This window comes from Symphalangus syndactylus, chromosome 13, assembly GCF_028878055.3.
Source record: "Symphalangus syndactylus isolate Jambi chromosome 13, NHGRI_mSymSyn1-v2.1_pri, whole genome shotgun sequence".
NCBI classification, from domain to species: domain Eukaryota; kingdom Metazoa; phylum Chordata; class Mammalia; order Primates; family Hylobatidae; genus Symphalangus; species Symphalangus syndactylus.
The window spans coordinates 53,105,053-53,119,001 of NC_072435.2; the positions used below are offsets into that span (position 1 = coordinate 53,105,053).

The window sequence follows — 13,949 nt, forward strand, 5'->3', positions numbered from 1 at the left end:
TGCACACAATAGGCATGCCATCCACACACGGGTATACTGTCCGCATACAAGTGTGTGCACACACATACACATCCTCTCTGCATACCTGCTGTCTGTGTCCTGAGGTCACACCACTGGGACCCCAGCACCTAGAAGAAAGAGTTAGGGGACATATAGTCATGGGAAAGGGTGGTGCTTGAGGCTGAGACCCAGGGGTGGCCAACTTCTGAGTCCCTCCCCAGGCCCAGAGACAGGGAGGTAGGTGTGGGGGAACTCTAGCCCCTATCGACCCTCCAGTCGCACTCCAGGTGTGGGGAGGACTCTAGCCCCTGCCAACTCTCCAGGTGCACTTGCCGCTCCCTTTCTCACCAGGCCTCCCCCAGCTCTGTCATTCATCTCCTGCTCCTCTGTCCCCTCAGCCTGCTCACCCTAGTATCTCTCTGCCCATCCCCCAGCCAAACGGGCTCTGGAAGCCATGGTGTAGACCGATGGCACCACTGCAATCACACAGGACCAACCCTTCCACAGCAAAGAAGAGAGAGCTCTGAGCCCAGCAAGGCCTGGTCCTCCATCCAGGTGTGCCCCCCACGACCCACCTCCAAGCCAGCACCAGGCCGTTCACATGGCAGGCCCTCCCTAGAGACTTGCCAAGCTGGGTGAGACCTCTAGATACCACTTGTCTAAAGTGGCATGGGACCAGCTCAAAACTCGACAAAGAATCTTGCACCCATTATCCCCCCTCACCAGCTCCCGGTCCTGGAAGGAGCTGGACAGCGAGTGGCACTTGCTGGTGAGTACAGAGAGCCCAGCCAGAGAGACAAGGACAGGGGCACAAGCCAGTGTGGCCCAGCGCCGGGGCTCTCCCCAGACAGAGAATCTCAATCAATAGGGCTTTTTATTTTTATTTTGAAATGGGAAAATGACATTTCGCAACATTACTGTGAAAAATTAAGCTAGATCTGAAGCATCACAGATGTTTTGCAAATAAAACCAGGGCTTGCTGTGGCTGGTGACTGCTGAGTTTAAACCCGCAGGTGCCCTGGCCTGGCCAGCAGACCCCAGGGGGAGCAGCCTGTGTCCACCTGACCCTGCGCTTCTGGGGAAGTGTGGCCTGCCTCAGAGCCTGGGGGGACAGCAGCCACATGTACACGAGGCCAGGCAGCCCCAGCTCCCCAGGCACGGTGACCTTTTGTCAACTTCGGACAGGAACACAAATCTACCGTCACTCTGTATCGGCTATGATTGGATCAAAATCCCATCGGAAAACAGGGGGAAAGGCAATAAAACCTCCAGAATTGATATTAAACCACTGACATTTCACAAACTGAGCAGCGCTGGCAGCTGCCAGTCTATCAGCAGGAGGGACTCGAAGGGGACAAGTCAGGCATGAAGGTCATGGCAGTGCCAGAGAGCTCCTCCCAGGCCCCACGTCAGCACCAAGGGGAGAAGAGGCCTAGACGGCCACAGCCCCCATAGGACCACCACATCCCTCTGCACCTGGTCCGTCCATTTGCCACATGTGCTCTCTTCAGTGGGAGAATAAACTGACCTCTGAAGCCAAAGATGATGTCAAATCCGCAGCTTGTGACTGTCCTCAAACCCCAGTACTGTGCCTACCACAGTCCCACAGTGCAGAGAAGCCACCACCCAGGATGAGACCAGGACAGACCAAGGCTCCTTTGAGAGAACAGCCTGGGCCTGAGGACCAGAAGATGTGAAATGGCCTCAGCTTTCTGCAGCCCAGCATCGACTAACCCCTGTCATGTGCCAGGCAAGGTGACTAGGCAGGTACGAGGATGACCAGAGCACAGCTCCCGCCCTGGAAGGGCTCAGAGCAGGCATCTTTTTTTCCAGGTAACCCCACCTGGGCAGAAGCTGGGAGTGGGCTGAAATGAGACCCTGCTGAGGCCCAGCCCCCTCCCGGAGCACGCCACCTCTCACATGGACAGCAGGCCTCCCAGAGCCCGTCAACTCTGGCACAGACCTGCATGCGCATAGAGCCAGCCCTGTGCTGGCCTTCGAGGGACAGTGCAAGAAGGCCTTAGCTCCCTCCAGTACTCAGGGAGACCCAGAAAGCCACTCTAGAGGTGGCGAATCCTGCCACCTCCCCCAGCCCCCAAGCCCTCGGCAGACATCGCAACACGGTACACTCTCCTGCTAAGCCCAGATGCAGCCTCAGACTCTGGGAGCTGGCCTGAGATGAAAGCAGGTCTGGGGCCTTCCTGAAATAAGAGCTTAAAGCCAGACACGAGGGCAGTTCTTGGTGTAGTGACAAAAACAAGGGCAGTCCAATATGTTAGGAGGAAGCAAGCAGGAGGAAGGCTTCCTGGAGGAGGAGAGACTGCAGCTGGCCAGAGTCTGCCAGGAGAGCTGTGTGAACAGGCAGGCAAGTAGGTGCAGGACCGAGCCAGACTGGCAACCGGGGGGATATGAAGTGGGACGGAGTCCACATCCTGTGCCCTACTGTGGAGCCCCAGGTGGGGCCCTAGACCTTCAGGGGTCACTCAGCCCAGGACAGTGTCGGTGGGATGGAGGATCCTCTGCTTCCCCCACCCTTCAGAGCCACCCCTAGGGCACAGAGGTGAGCCACCAAGAGCCAGGAAACACCTGTGGCCATGGTGTCACCAGCTGGCCCCAGGACCCATTCTCAGGGATGCTCAGGTCAGAAGCCTCTAGATGGTGGCCCAGGAAGATGGAGAAGGGATGCCAGAACCTTGGGGTTTTGGATCGGAAGCCACCCTTTAGTGTGACTGGCATTTCCCGAGCCACTTTTGATCCAGAAATTCAGGGTACACAGAAACGTGAACGTTGACCTGAGTGCACCCTATGATAATTTGCAAAGCTACTTCCTGGGCATCAGCTGGTGGACCTCACAGCAGCCCTGGGAGCAGGGAAGGAAGACAGTGCCCTCTGAGCAGAGGGTCCAAGGCTCAGTGTGGTGGAGAGACTCAGCACAGATCTAACAGTGGCAGTGTCTGCATCCAGGCTTTGACCACCCCTTCACTGCCTCCATTGCACCATGCTCCCCGCCCTGTGTTCCTGCTTCCCTGACGACATCAGACCAACCCTGCAGGAGGCTGGTCAGTCACAGGTGACCGAGGCTGGCAGGACCCAGCGGGAGGCTGCCACAGATGCCCCAGGCCCCCATAGCATCTCCACTGGAACCATTAAACGGCATCCTGCCGGCGGAGAGCCTTCTCCATAGGTCAGGAGAGCACAGGGGAGCCAGGGCCCTGACCCTCTGGCCGACCCTTGGTCATGATGAGCCGGCTCCGTGATTGCTAATCACCAGCCTTGCCATTAAAGTGAAGGAAGCGCACGGGGAAATAGCAGAGTTTATCTCCAACAGATCGATCTGCTGAGATCCGTCTGGCCCCAGCCTCTTAATTCTCCATAATGTCAAAGCAATTTTTGGTTAAGTATACAGTCTGTCCTCTACTAAATTAAACTAATAGATCTAGTGGGAAATAAAACCCCAAGTGTATTGAGAATATTAAAAATAAAAAAATAAACTTTCCATGAGTCTATAAGATTTATCTTGGCAAATGATTAAATAACACACACACACACACACACACACACACAGAGGCTGTAATAAAATCAATTTGGGGGTGCTCAGCTCCACCAGTCACCTCCAAGTTCTGGCCATTCCTCTCCTCTTAGTAATACCACCCGTCCTAAGCACCTGGGTTCAAGAGTGGCTGGGCAATGCCCTCAAATACCCCATGCTACATCCTTACAACACCAAAGCTAGCAATGCATATGCATCAACATGTGGACTGTTGCTGTTAGGGCCACACCCCAGGTGCTGAGTGACTGGCTCTCAAAACCAATCCTCCCATTCATCCACTACGGGCAGCAATGCCAGTACACCCATTTTACAGATGAGAAAAACGAGGCTCTGCAAGGCCAAGGCAAGGCCAGGATCTGAGCCAATGTCCATCAGACTCCATAGCCCTGGACCCCAATCTGCTTCGTTCTGCTTTGCTTTGTTTTGTTTTTTACTTAATTGTCCATTTGGCCATACACGGCCCAGGCCGTGAGGCAGGATCTTGCTTTGATGACACTCATCAGAGACAGCGTCTGGGCTTTCCCTATAGAACACAAAGGCTGGCACCCCAGGGAGGGCAGAGGAACCAGGAAGGGTGGGGTGAGGCAGGCTGGCCCCGGGACTTGGGCACAGGGGCCCACTCTGAAACCCTCCCACCTTCACTGCACCAGATGCACTGCTGTTTGCTGGGGCCAGCTCTGCAGGCAAAGGGGGTGGCCAGCAGAGGAAGGTGGGAGGTGAGGACACATCGAATGGTCCCTCCTCAGAGCCAGGACCCAATAAGGAGGGGTCTGTGGCAACCACCTGGTTTCTGCCCTCAGCTCCCAGCCACCGCCCCTCTAGGGGATGGCAATTTCCCAGCTCCCACCACCCCCTACGCTGCCATCAGGGTCAGAACTCCTTCTTGTCACCAAGCCCAAAGCCTTACCCTGTCCTGTCCCCCAACGCCACTGCTGCTGATCCTGTTATCTTGGAGTTTTCTCTTTGTCCCAGCGAAGTCCCCAGATCTCCTGCCTCCACTCCCTTGCATAGGCAGCTACTTGTCTGGGATGCCGATGTACCCTAACCCCTTCCCACCTATCTCGGCCGGATTCTACTCTGCACTTAGGCAGAGCTCAGGAAGCCTCCCCAGGCAGGACCCACTGCTCACCTCTTCAGGTGGCCCCTGCCAGGGCTGGGATCACTATGTGCTTAGCTTGATTCCCCACGACGCTCTGATCCTCATAGCCAGGGCCATGTCTTGTTTAGCTCTGAGCCCCGCTCTTCTGGGCACAGGAATCCTTGATGTGGCTGCAAAGCCCCAGCTTCCCTTGCCCTGCCTCCTATCCCACCGAACCCCATTCCCTCACATGCCATGCTATACCACCACATCTCCTCCCATGGGCTTGGCGCTCGTGTGTCCTCTGCCAAAAGCCCTCTTCCTTCCCCAGGTCTGCTTGGCTGATAGCCCCTGACCTTCCCCCACCACCAAAATTCCCACTCCGTGCAGGAGTGCACTGAGCACTGGGTGAAATATCAGACTTAGTTTTTGTTTCTTCTCGTCTGTCTTGCTTATGGCAGCATCCCCTGCACCGGCATATCGTGGGACATGTACTAGATAAATGATCAGTCTTCGGGACATGTTGGCTGGAAAAATGTCTGGGGTGAAGCAGGCCCTGCCTGGAGTTTCTCCTGTTGTGTTCCCCTTCTCTAGAGCATCCCCAAACCCAACTGATCCTGCCTGTGACAAGGAAGCACACAGCCCAAGGCTCTGAAGATGCAGTGTGATGGCACTGATGCAGCGATGTCAGGCCAGACCCTGGGGCCTGGCAGCTGTAAGTCCTCTTGCTGCTGTTGGCCAAGCCCTGGCTGACCACGAGCAGGCCTGCTTTGCAGAGTGCGAGTGCACATGGGAAAGGGCAGGCTGCCTCCCTGATGGCCCTGGTGACAGCAGGGGGGCCCTCTCTTGTCTCCATGCAATGCAGGGGCTGGCACCTGCTACCCTCCTCCTGGAACTCAGCACTCCAAGTTGGTGAGGACGTGGGGCAGGCAAGGGCCACAGGAACCCAAAATGTGAGCCATTTCACTTGCCCCTCCCTCCATCTTAAGGGCATCAATCACTGCTTCCCCCTCCAGCAGTACCCAGCAGTCCCTGTCGGGGTCCAGGCAGGGCCAGGCCTCCACCCCTCGATGACATGATGTGTGCCCTTGGAGTGGCGTCTTCCTGGGACCGGACTTCAGGCCATTATCCCTGACACTGGTGGCGTGTGAATGACTAAACTGGCCAAAAATAAAAGCCCTCATAAATCTCCTATTTTCCTATAAGCTGTCGGGTACACAGAGTATGCTGGGATTATTGATAGAAAAGTTTATGGACGGGCTGCATCTTAAAATCAAAATACATTACCCAAAATCAATGTTGCCATACATGGTACAGGGAGGACAAGAAAGGTCAGCCGAGACAAGAATACTGAAACCCCAGCTCCAAGAGGACCTGAGCATTAAAATACATAAATTTTGAAAGTGAGTTCCAGGAAAAACACTCACTTAGGGCTGTAATTTAAGGGTGCTTTCACAAGAGGCTGGGCAGTCTTTTTAAATAACACTTTTTAAAGTGCCTCTGAGAGTACAGTGAATCCATCCACAAAATGGTATTGACAAGCACCCCAGCTCACAGCCCTATAATAACAGCTCATAATAGGTAACGAGTGAGAGCCCCGAGGCTGGGCACACAGTAGCCAGGCCCTGGCAGAAGCAAGCCCCCCGGGCACAGCCAACTGGGCAGGGCAGCCAACCCATGGCCCCATCAACCACATTACAAGAGGATCTGCCTCCAGGTCCCTGTGCACAGCGACCCCACAGGCATTTTATAGCTGTGGATGGAGGGAGGGGAAAACCGTGTTAGTTCCCACTAATGACTAATCAGGACTAGAAACAAAATGATCATGAAATACTCTCAAGTCCCTCGCTTCACATAACCACGATTCACTGCAAACAGGTCATCTTTGTAGGAGCCCGAGAGATAGCCCAGTAGGTAGAGCTGAATGGCTGTGTCTGCAGAGCTTAGTGTCCCTTTGGGAAAAGTGACACGCATGCTCCATCCCAGCCACCTTCTTTAGAGTCTCCAACTGAGAGACCACATCCCACCAGGACATAGTGAGAAGGAACTGGCTCCCCTGCAGGGAGCAGGAAGCCAGACTTGGCAGAGACTGGCAGGGAAGGAACCCAGGGCCCTCTGACTGGCAGGAGCTGCAGTCTGGTCTTAGCTCACTAATCCTCCAACTAGCCAAAGGGCTAAGTTGAAGAGACAAAATCCCTGCCCTGCCCACAGAAAACCCACAGCAAAGGGGAGGCAAAGCGCCCCTACCCCAATGCTCCTAGCAGGGTTCCCAGTCTGAACATTTACTAGGCTCTAACTATGGGCAGGCCCAGCTGGGAGTTAAAGGCACAGAGAAAGCCAGTGTGGTGGCTCACTCCTATAATTCCAGTGCTTTGGGAGGCAGAGGCAGGAGGACTGTTTGAGGCCAGGAGTTTGAGACCAGCCTGCACAACACAGCAAGACCCCATCTCTACAAAAAAAATATTAAAAATAAAACATTAGCTGGGTATGGTGATGCATGCCTGTAGTCCTAGCTACTTAGAAGGCTGAGACAGGAAGATGGCTTGAGCCCAGGGGTTCAAGACCAACCTGGGCAACAGAGCAAGACCTCACCTCTACAAAAATTTTAAACACAAAATTAGCCAAGTGTGGTGGTGCATGCCTGTAGTCCTAGCTACTTGGGAGGCTGAGGCAGAAGGATCGCTTGAGCCCAGGGGTTCAAGACCAGCCTAGGCAACATAGCAACACCCCATCTCTACAAAAAAACAAATATATATATATAGTGGGCTAACCCTCCTGGTGTCAGCATGATAACTCTGGAGGCCGAGGTGCTTGAGCTCAGGTTGTTGAGGTGTCGTGAGCTAAGATCGTGCCACTGCACTCCAGCCTGGACAACAGAACAAGACCCTGTCAAAAAAAAAAAAAAACACACACACAGTGAAGGTGGGTCAGCTGCTGTCATTACAGTCTACAAGGCAGAGCAGAAAACAGATAGACCAAGCTGAACAGACAGGAAAGAGACTACAAGTCTAGCTCAGGCTGCTCCTTGCTCCCATCAGTCAAGGGCAGGGCCTTGCTCTCCACACCAACTACAGGCATCAGGACCAGAGTCTCACCTGGAATAGGGAAGAGCTTAGTATTTTGGTTAAGATCCAGGACCCCAGAGTAAGACAGGCTTTGGGTTGATGCCTCACTCAGCCACTTACTAACTATGTGACCTTGGGCAAGTTCCATAAGCTTCTGAGCTTCATCCATAAAATGGGGTGAAATCACAATGTCTACCCCTGGAGTTGTGACTGAGATAAAATGAGCTCATTCATTCATTCCACAAGTATTTACTTAGCTCCCACTCTGTGCCCGACCCTGTTCTAGGCGCTAGAGATACATCAGTGAACAAAGCAGGCAGAGTCTTAGAGACCTGCAACAATACACTCAATAAATAAGGATGTGGTCCCATGTGTTTGAAGATGGCTGGTGAAATGGAAAAAATAAAGGAAGCAGAGTGAGGGCCTGGCAGTGCTGGGTGGTGGGAGGAGAGGCAGTGTAGACTGCAGTGTTAAATATGGTGGTCCAGGTGGGCCTCATGGAGAAGGTGACTGCTTGGCAAAAACCAGAGCACAACGGAGTTAGCCAAGCAGGTATCTGTGGAAGAAGCATGTCAACCAGAAGGCATGGCTGGTGCAAGGGCCCTGGGGTAGAAGCATGCCCAGTGTGCTGCATTGTAGGAAGGAGAACAGTGCGGCTAGGGGAGTGTGAGCTATGGAGAAGACAGAAAACATGAGGAGATGAAGGAAAAGGGTGAGCAGGAAGCAGAAAGGCAGACGGTTTGACCTTGGCAGCCACTGCAAGGCCACTGGTGTTTATGCCGAGTGAAATGGAAGCCACTGCGGGGTTTTTCAGCAGCGGAAGAGGGATCTGATTTCTCTGAGAAGGATCTCTTTGTCATGTTGAGAACTGATGCCTGGAAAAGTGTCTAGTACATGGAAAGCATGTGAAAACATGTATCTGTCGCTCTTAGGGCAATACCAACTCATGCAGTGGGTGAGAAACACCCAACCCCACAAGGCAGTACAGGGATAAATTACTTCCAGATAATTCCCTCTAGCTACAGGGATTCTCCCATGGGCATCGCTGGTCTCTAGCATTAGCCTCTGCTTGGATCTGGCATCAGGAAAGGAGACTGCTGCCTCTCCAGGTGGGCCACTGCGCGGTGGGCTAGCTTTTTCTTCAGAACCCTGCTTGGAATCAGTCCCTAAATGAGCCTGCTTTCCTGGAACCCCACCATGCTCCTGTATCTGCATAGAGCGGTGCAAGTCTGCCCTCTCCGTTCATAAGCTGAAGACAGCAATGGGGCCTGGCAGGGTCTTACATTCGGAGGTCCAAAGTGGTTTCTAAGGGCACATGGGATTTCCTAGGAAAAGCTCCTGCCATGACAGAAGGAGCTGGCGACTGCCTCTATGGAGCCCTTAGAGAGGAACTTGAGGGAAAGGAGGGAAGTCCTACAGGACCCCCTTCCCTCTGCCCCCAGCAGGAGACCTTAGAAAACAAGGGGTTGATAGATGAGCCACAGCAAGCCATGGGGTGGGAGTGACTCCTGGGCCATAGACGAGGAAACTGAAAGGCAGGCACTGTAGGCACGAAGGGCTGGCCCGGGGCACCCGCTGGCGAGGACATCCTTGGAGAGGGCCTGCAGCTCCTCCCCTCTGAGCTGTGCTGCGCTGGCCGCCTGGACCAGGGTGGCTGCTGCAAAGTGTTTTCTCTCTGGATTTCCTTCTCCTCGGCTCCCAGGGAATCCTCTGGCGGTGCCTCCGGGAGGCTGGTAGCCGGGGAAGCAGGTACGTGAATCCACCGGGCTGCCCCACCCCAACCTGAGGTCAGAGCTGAGGCGTAGGGGCCGGGGTAGGGGCAGAGGTGCCCCGGGGACACCCGGGGAAAGGAGAGAGGAGAGACCCGAGGCGAGTCTTAGGACTCGCCCCTATGACTATGACTACGCGCTGCGTCCGAACCACATGTCCACCCCGCATTTCCCTTCGGGGACCAGATCGCGCTCCCTCAGATGGCTGGAGAGGGGGCAGGCTCCGGGTGAAGGCTGGGGGAGGTACCGGGATGCCGAGTACGCCAGAGCAGGCGGGGGGGTGGATTCCGGCCTCCTGCCGCCTCGGTATCTCGCTTTGCACCGGGCAAAGAAGGGGCCACGACCGGCAAAGAGCGCGTGGAGACGCAGGGACCCGCGATCCAGAGGCAGGAATCCCGCCCCCGCCCGGAAACCTCCCGGGCCCCGAGTCGTGCCCGGCGCTCCCCACCCCACCCCCGCCGCCCCTGCCGTCACTCACGGCCGCTGCCGGCTTGCTAGCGTGTGCGCTCTCCACGCCACAGGCACCTGCTCGCTGGGCGCTGGGCGCTCACTTCTCCCTCGCGCACTGCAGACTCCCGGCGCTGCCGCCGCCACCCAGCCTAGTCTCCGGCTGGGCACAGCGTTCCGCCCTTCCCGCGGCCCCGGGCGCCCACCCACCCGCCATGGCCCAGGCGTGGGCCAAACGGCGGGGCAGCTGGTTGCCCAAACTGGGGTAAGGAGTTGAGGGCTGGGAGCTGCAGAGAGGACCGCGGGACACACGGGGAGCAGGGATGAGTGGCCGTCTCGAGCGGTGGAGACTGGGAAGAAGCCAGGGAGAGTTTGGGTGGGAGGACTCCCAACCCAAGCGGGTGCGGGGCGGGGCTGTACTCCAACCAGAAAGACGGTGGTCCCTCGGATCGACCCCCGAGGAGAGAGGGGGCGCGCTCTGGGGCGGGGGCTGGGCGGGCTGTGGTAGGAGAGGGGAGGGCGGAGGCGATGCAGCGGTGGAGGCGGCTTGGCGCCCAGCCACTGACCGCCCCCTCCCTTCCCCTCCCCTCCCCCTCTCCCCGCCTCTCTCCGGCTCCGGGTCCGCCACGCCGGACCCGCTCTCTCCGCGCTGCGCTGGGTCGGACGCCAGGTCTGCGCGCCGCGGCTGAGCGCCCACTCGCCCTGCGGAAAGAGCCGCGGAGGAACCGGCGGGGGCGGCGGCGGGAGCGGCGGCCGGAGCCGAAGGAGGTGGCAGTCGGGAGCAGAACCAGAAGGAGACAGGGAGGCAGAAGCTCGCGGCTCCGTGGCGCGCACTCCCTCGGCCAGGGATGGGTCCCGGCGCGGCCCAGCCCCTGCCTGGCCCGCCGGGCAGAGACTGAACCGCGGATCCCCACCGTCCTGTGGACGACCGGACAGACAGAGGCACTGACCGATCGCCAGCAGCCTCCCGGTGGGACCGCGTCTCCCGCACACCCCGCGCAGCGCCCCCCGCCGGAGCCGCACCGGGCAAGCCGGCGAGGGAGCGGGGCTGATTGGCGGCCGCCGGCGGCCAGGGGAGGGGGCGCTGCGCGGGGCCATGGCAGGCTTGGAGGCGTCCTAGCCCCAGCCGGAGCCGATCCGAGCCCACGCGGCCGCCGCCTCTCCGCTCCCGGGCCCCCGCCGCCACCGCGCCCCCCGCGGGAGATGGAACAGCGGAACCGGCTCGGTGCCCTCGGATACCTGCCGCCTCTGCTGCTGCATGCCCTGCTGCTCTTCGTGGCCGACGGTGAGGGCGGGAACTTTGCTGCCGCGGTGGGCTCGGGGGGATCTTTGCTGGGGCTGCCACTGAGAAGAAGGAGAAGGAGAACGAACCGGGAAGCTTCGCGGTCTCCAGCAATCCCGCTGTGCAGCCCGGGCCCGGAGGGGTAGGGGGAGGCGAGCGGCGAAGGGTCGCCACAGCAGCAGCGCGGTGCCGGAGTCGTTCCCAGTCCCGCCGGGGCCCCGGCTGCGGAAAGGATGCCTGCGGGGAGCGGGAGTTGGCGCGCCCCAGCCAGGTTCTGGCGGTGCGGCCAGGCGCGGGGGAGAAGCACGAGCAGCCCCCGCCGCCCCGCCTCATCCGGAGGGAAGCAGTAGGCAGCCGATGGCTGGTCCCTGCCGCGGCCCTGCAGCCGCTTCCCCGAACTTTGTTAGCCCCTGCGGCCGTGCGCCACGGAGCAGCTGCGGGGTGGGGGGCACAAGGCCAGCGAGCCAGAGACCGACTGCCTCGCTTTGGGTTGCCCCAGGCCCCCGCCCTACAGCTGGTCACGCCTCTCTCTCTCCCCACCCCCAGCTACATTCACAGAAGTCCCCAAAGATGTGACAGTACGAGAGGGAGACGACATCGAAATGCCCTGCGCGTTCCGGGCCAGCGGAGCCACCTCGTATTCGCTGGAGATTCAGTGGTGGTACCTCAAGGAGCCACCCCGGGAGCTGCTGCACGAGCTGGCGCTCAGCGTGCCGGGCGCCCGGAGCAAGGTAACCCGCCGCCCACGCGGTACCAGCGCGCGCCCAGCTCGCGCCCGGGGCGGCGAGGGCTAACCCGGGAAGGGAAGCAGCCGGCTTCACTCGCGCAGGGCGCCGCCCTGTGGCGCAGGCCATCTTCCACCTTCGCATCCCAAAGCATCTTCAAAGTCAGCAGTGGTTACCCCCAAACCTGTCAATTATTTTGACAGCATCGCTGTTCCCGCCACCTCCCAGAACTCCATTCACGCCCAGCCAGGACGCTTGCTCGTGCTTGCAGGCTGCGGCCCTCTGATGGGTGCTGGATAGTGAAGGAAGCCCCCTTGGTCCCATCAGGCTCTCCCCGCTCTCTGCCACTTTGAGGACCCCAGGGCTCCCAAGGCTGCGTTCCAGAGGCCAGCAGAAAACCGAGTACCGGAAAGCCGGCAGGACCTCCAGCCCTCAGGGGCACAGAGGGGCCACTGCTCTGTGGCCGAAAACAGGCCCACGCTGCCTGTCTAACTCAAAACCCACACTCTCTTACACACTCTAGTGTGCACGCTTGCACACACACACCTACACACACAGGGTCCCACCCAGAGTTACTGCCACTGAGCCTCCCGCTGGGTCCTGTCCAGACACAGCGCCCCTCCCTCCAGTTCTTCACCGCTCCCAGTGAGCTGGGGGAGGATTTTGAGCCACGCGGCAGGGCCTAAGGATGCCCAGAGGGAAGGAGAGGGGCTTTCCTTCCCACCCTGGTGTCCATCCAGGCTCCCCAGTTCAGCCGGCAGGTGTGCACCAGGGCAGCCACCCGTTGGTCAGGCACCATGCTAGCTAACTCCAAAGCCCGCTTCCTCCTGGGAAACTCCTGGAAAGCCGGACGTCCTTTGTGCCCTCAACCCCCACCCCCCGGGCGGTTTCGGTCCTAGTCTGCCGGAGGAGGGTGCCCTTGCCTAAAGGCGGATCCGAGTTCCGCCAGCCAGAAGGCCGCGAGCCTCACGTCTCTCTCTCTCCCTCTTTGCATTTTAGGTAACAAATAAGGATGCAACTAAAATCAGCGTAAGTGTGGAGCCCAGCGCGGGCCGCGGGAGACCCCTTCTGGCCGCCTCGCGTCCTGCAGCTCCCTCCCCTTAGCAAGCCGCGGCAGCCGCGCATGTGGGGCCGCGCAAGTAGGGCCGCGATCGCAGCCTTGCATTGGTGGCTGCTCGGCGTGTCCGGGCGCCATCTGTCGCCGGTTGCAGGGTCGGGTTCTCTTTTGTGTAAATCAAGGGTCCAACGCTTGAGTCCCCTAATTCGGCTCGGCGCTGACCTGTAAAACTCCCCTTGGTCCGGACTGCGCGCTTAGGCCCTCTCGCGCCTGCCAGCCTCCGCTCTGCGGGCATTCCTCCCAGCACCGGGAGCGCGCGGCTGCTCGCCCTCGCCGCGATCGTGGCGCCAGCTTCCCGCCCCCTCTGCCCCGCCCTGAGCATCCGCTCTGCGCCCTCCGCTGCAACCCTTTATCCTCCGCCTGGATTGCGGGTCTGTGTGCGGGATGTTGCAGGCTTGCAGGGGACGGGGTAGGGGATGGTTGTGCCAGGCTGCGAGGGGCCGGGGTCATGGGAGGAGATGAGCCCAAGCTTCCCAGCTAGAGCGTAGAAAGGCCTGGAGATGACGAAGCCTCCTCGTGGGCTCGGTTCAGAGGTGAGGGCTCCCTGGGTGTTTGTTGAGAGCCATAGAGCAGTACTTCCCGAAGTCCCCACCCGGGCGCAGGGGAGGAGCACTTCACTGGGGGGCTTCTGGAGATCCCCCGGAAAGGCGGGTTGGTAGCAGGTGGCCAGGGAGCCAGGCAGCAACCTCAGCGTTGCTTGCCTTCTTGGGAAAGCGGAGTGTTAGCTGTAAAGGGCGGGGTCCGGTGACAGGGTTGCTTTCCTTAGGACGCGATTCAGGCAGGCCCTCCGTGCTCCGGGAGGTGTGGAGGGCCGGCTGGGGCGGGACTGTCGGTTGGAGCGCGTCGGGGCGGGAAAGACGTGGGGCAGTTAGGGAACAAGGAATCCAGCCTGGGGTTTCCTGAAGGTGCAGGAGGG

General features: G+C 58.8%; 1 protein-coding gene across 4 annotated transcripts in view; it reads left to right on the forward strand.

Moving 5' to 3' along the window:
- Positions 1-10,089: 10,089 nt before the first annotated feature.
- VSTM2B (V-set and transmembrane domain containing 2B) overlaps positions 10,090-13,949 on the forward strand; it is a 38,893-nt gene continuing 35,033 nt past the window's right edge. Inside the window, exons 1-4 of one of the 4 annotated variants that reach the window (XM_063615038.1) lie at positions 10,090-10,174; positions 10,580-11,194; positions 11,738-11,922; positions 12,916-12,945. In XM_063615038.1, coding sequence (XP_063471108.1) covers positions 11,113-11,194; positions 11,738-11,922; positions 12,916-12,945 — 297 coding nt within the window. In that variant the 5' untranslated portion in view covers positions 10,090-10,174; positions 10,580-11,112. The other 3 variants (XM_055236796.2, XM_055236794.2, XM_055236797.2) reach the window with 3 other exon arrangements.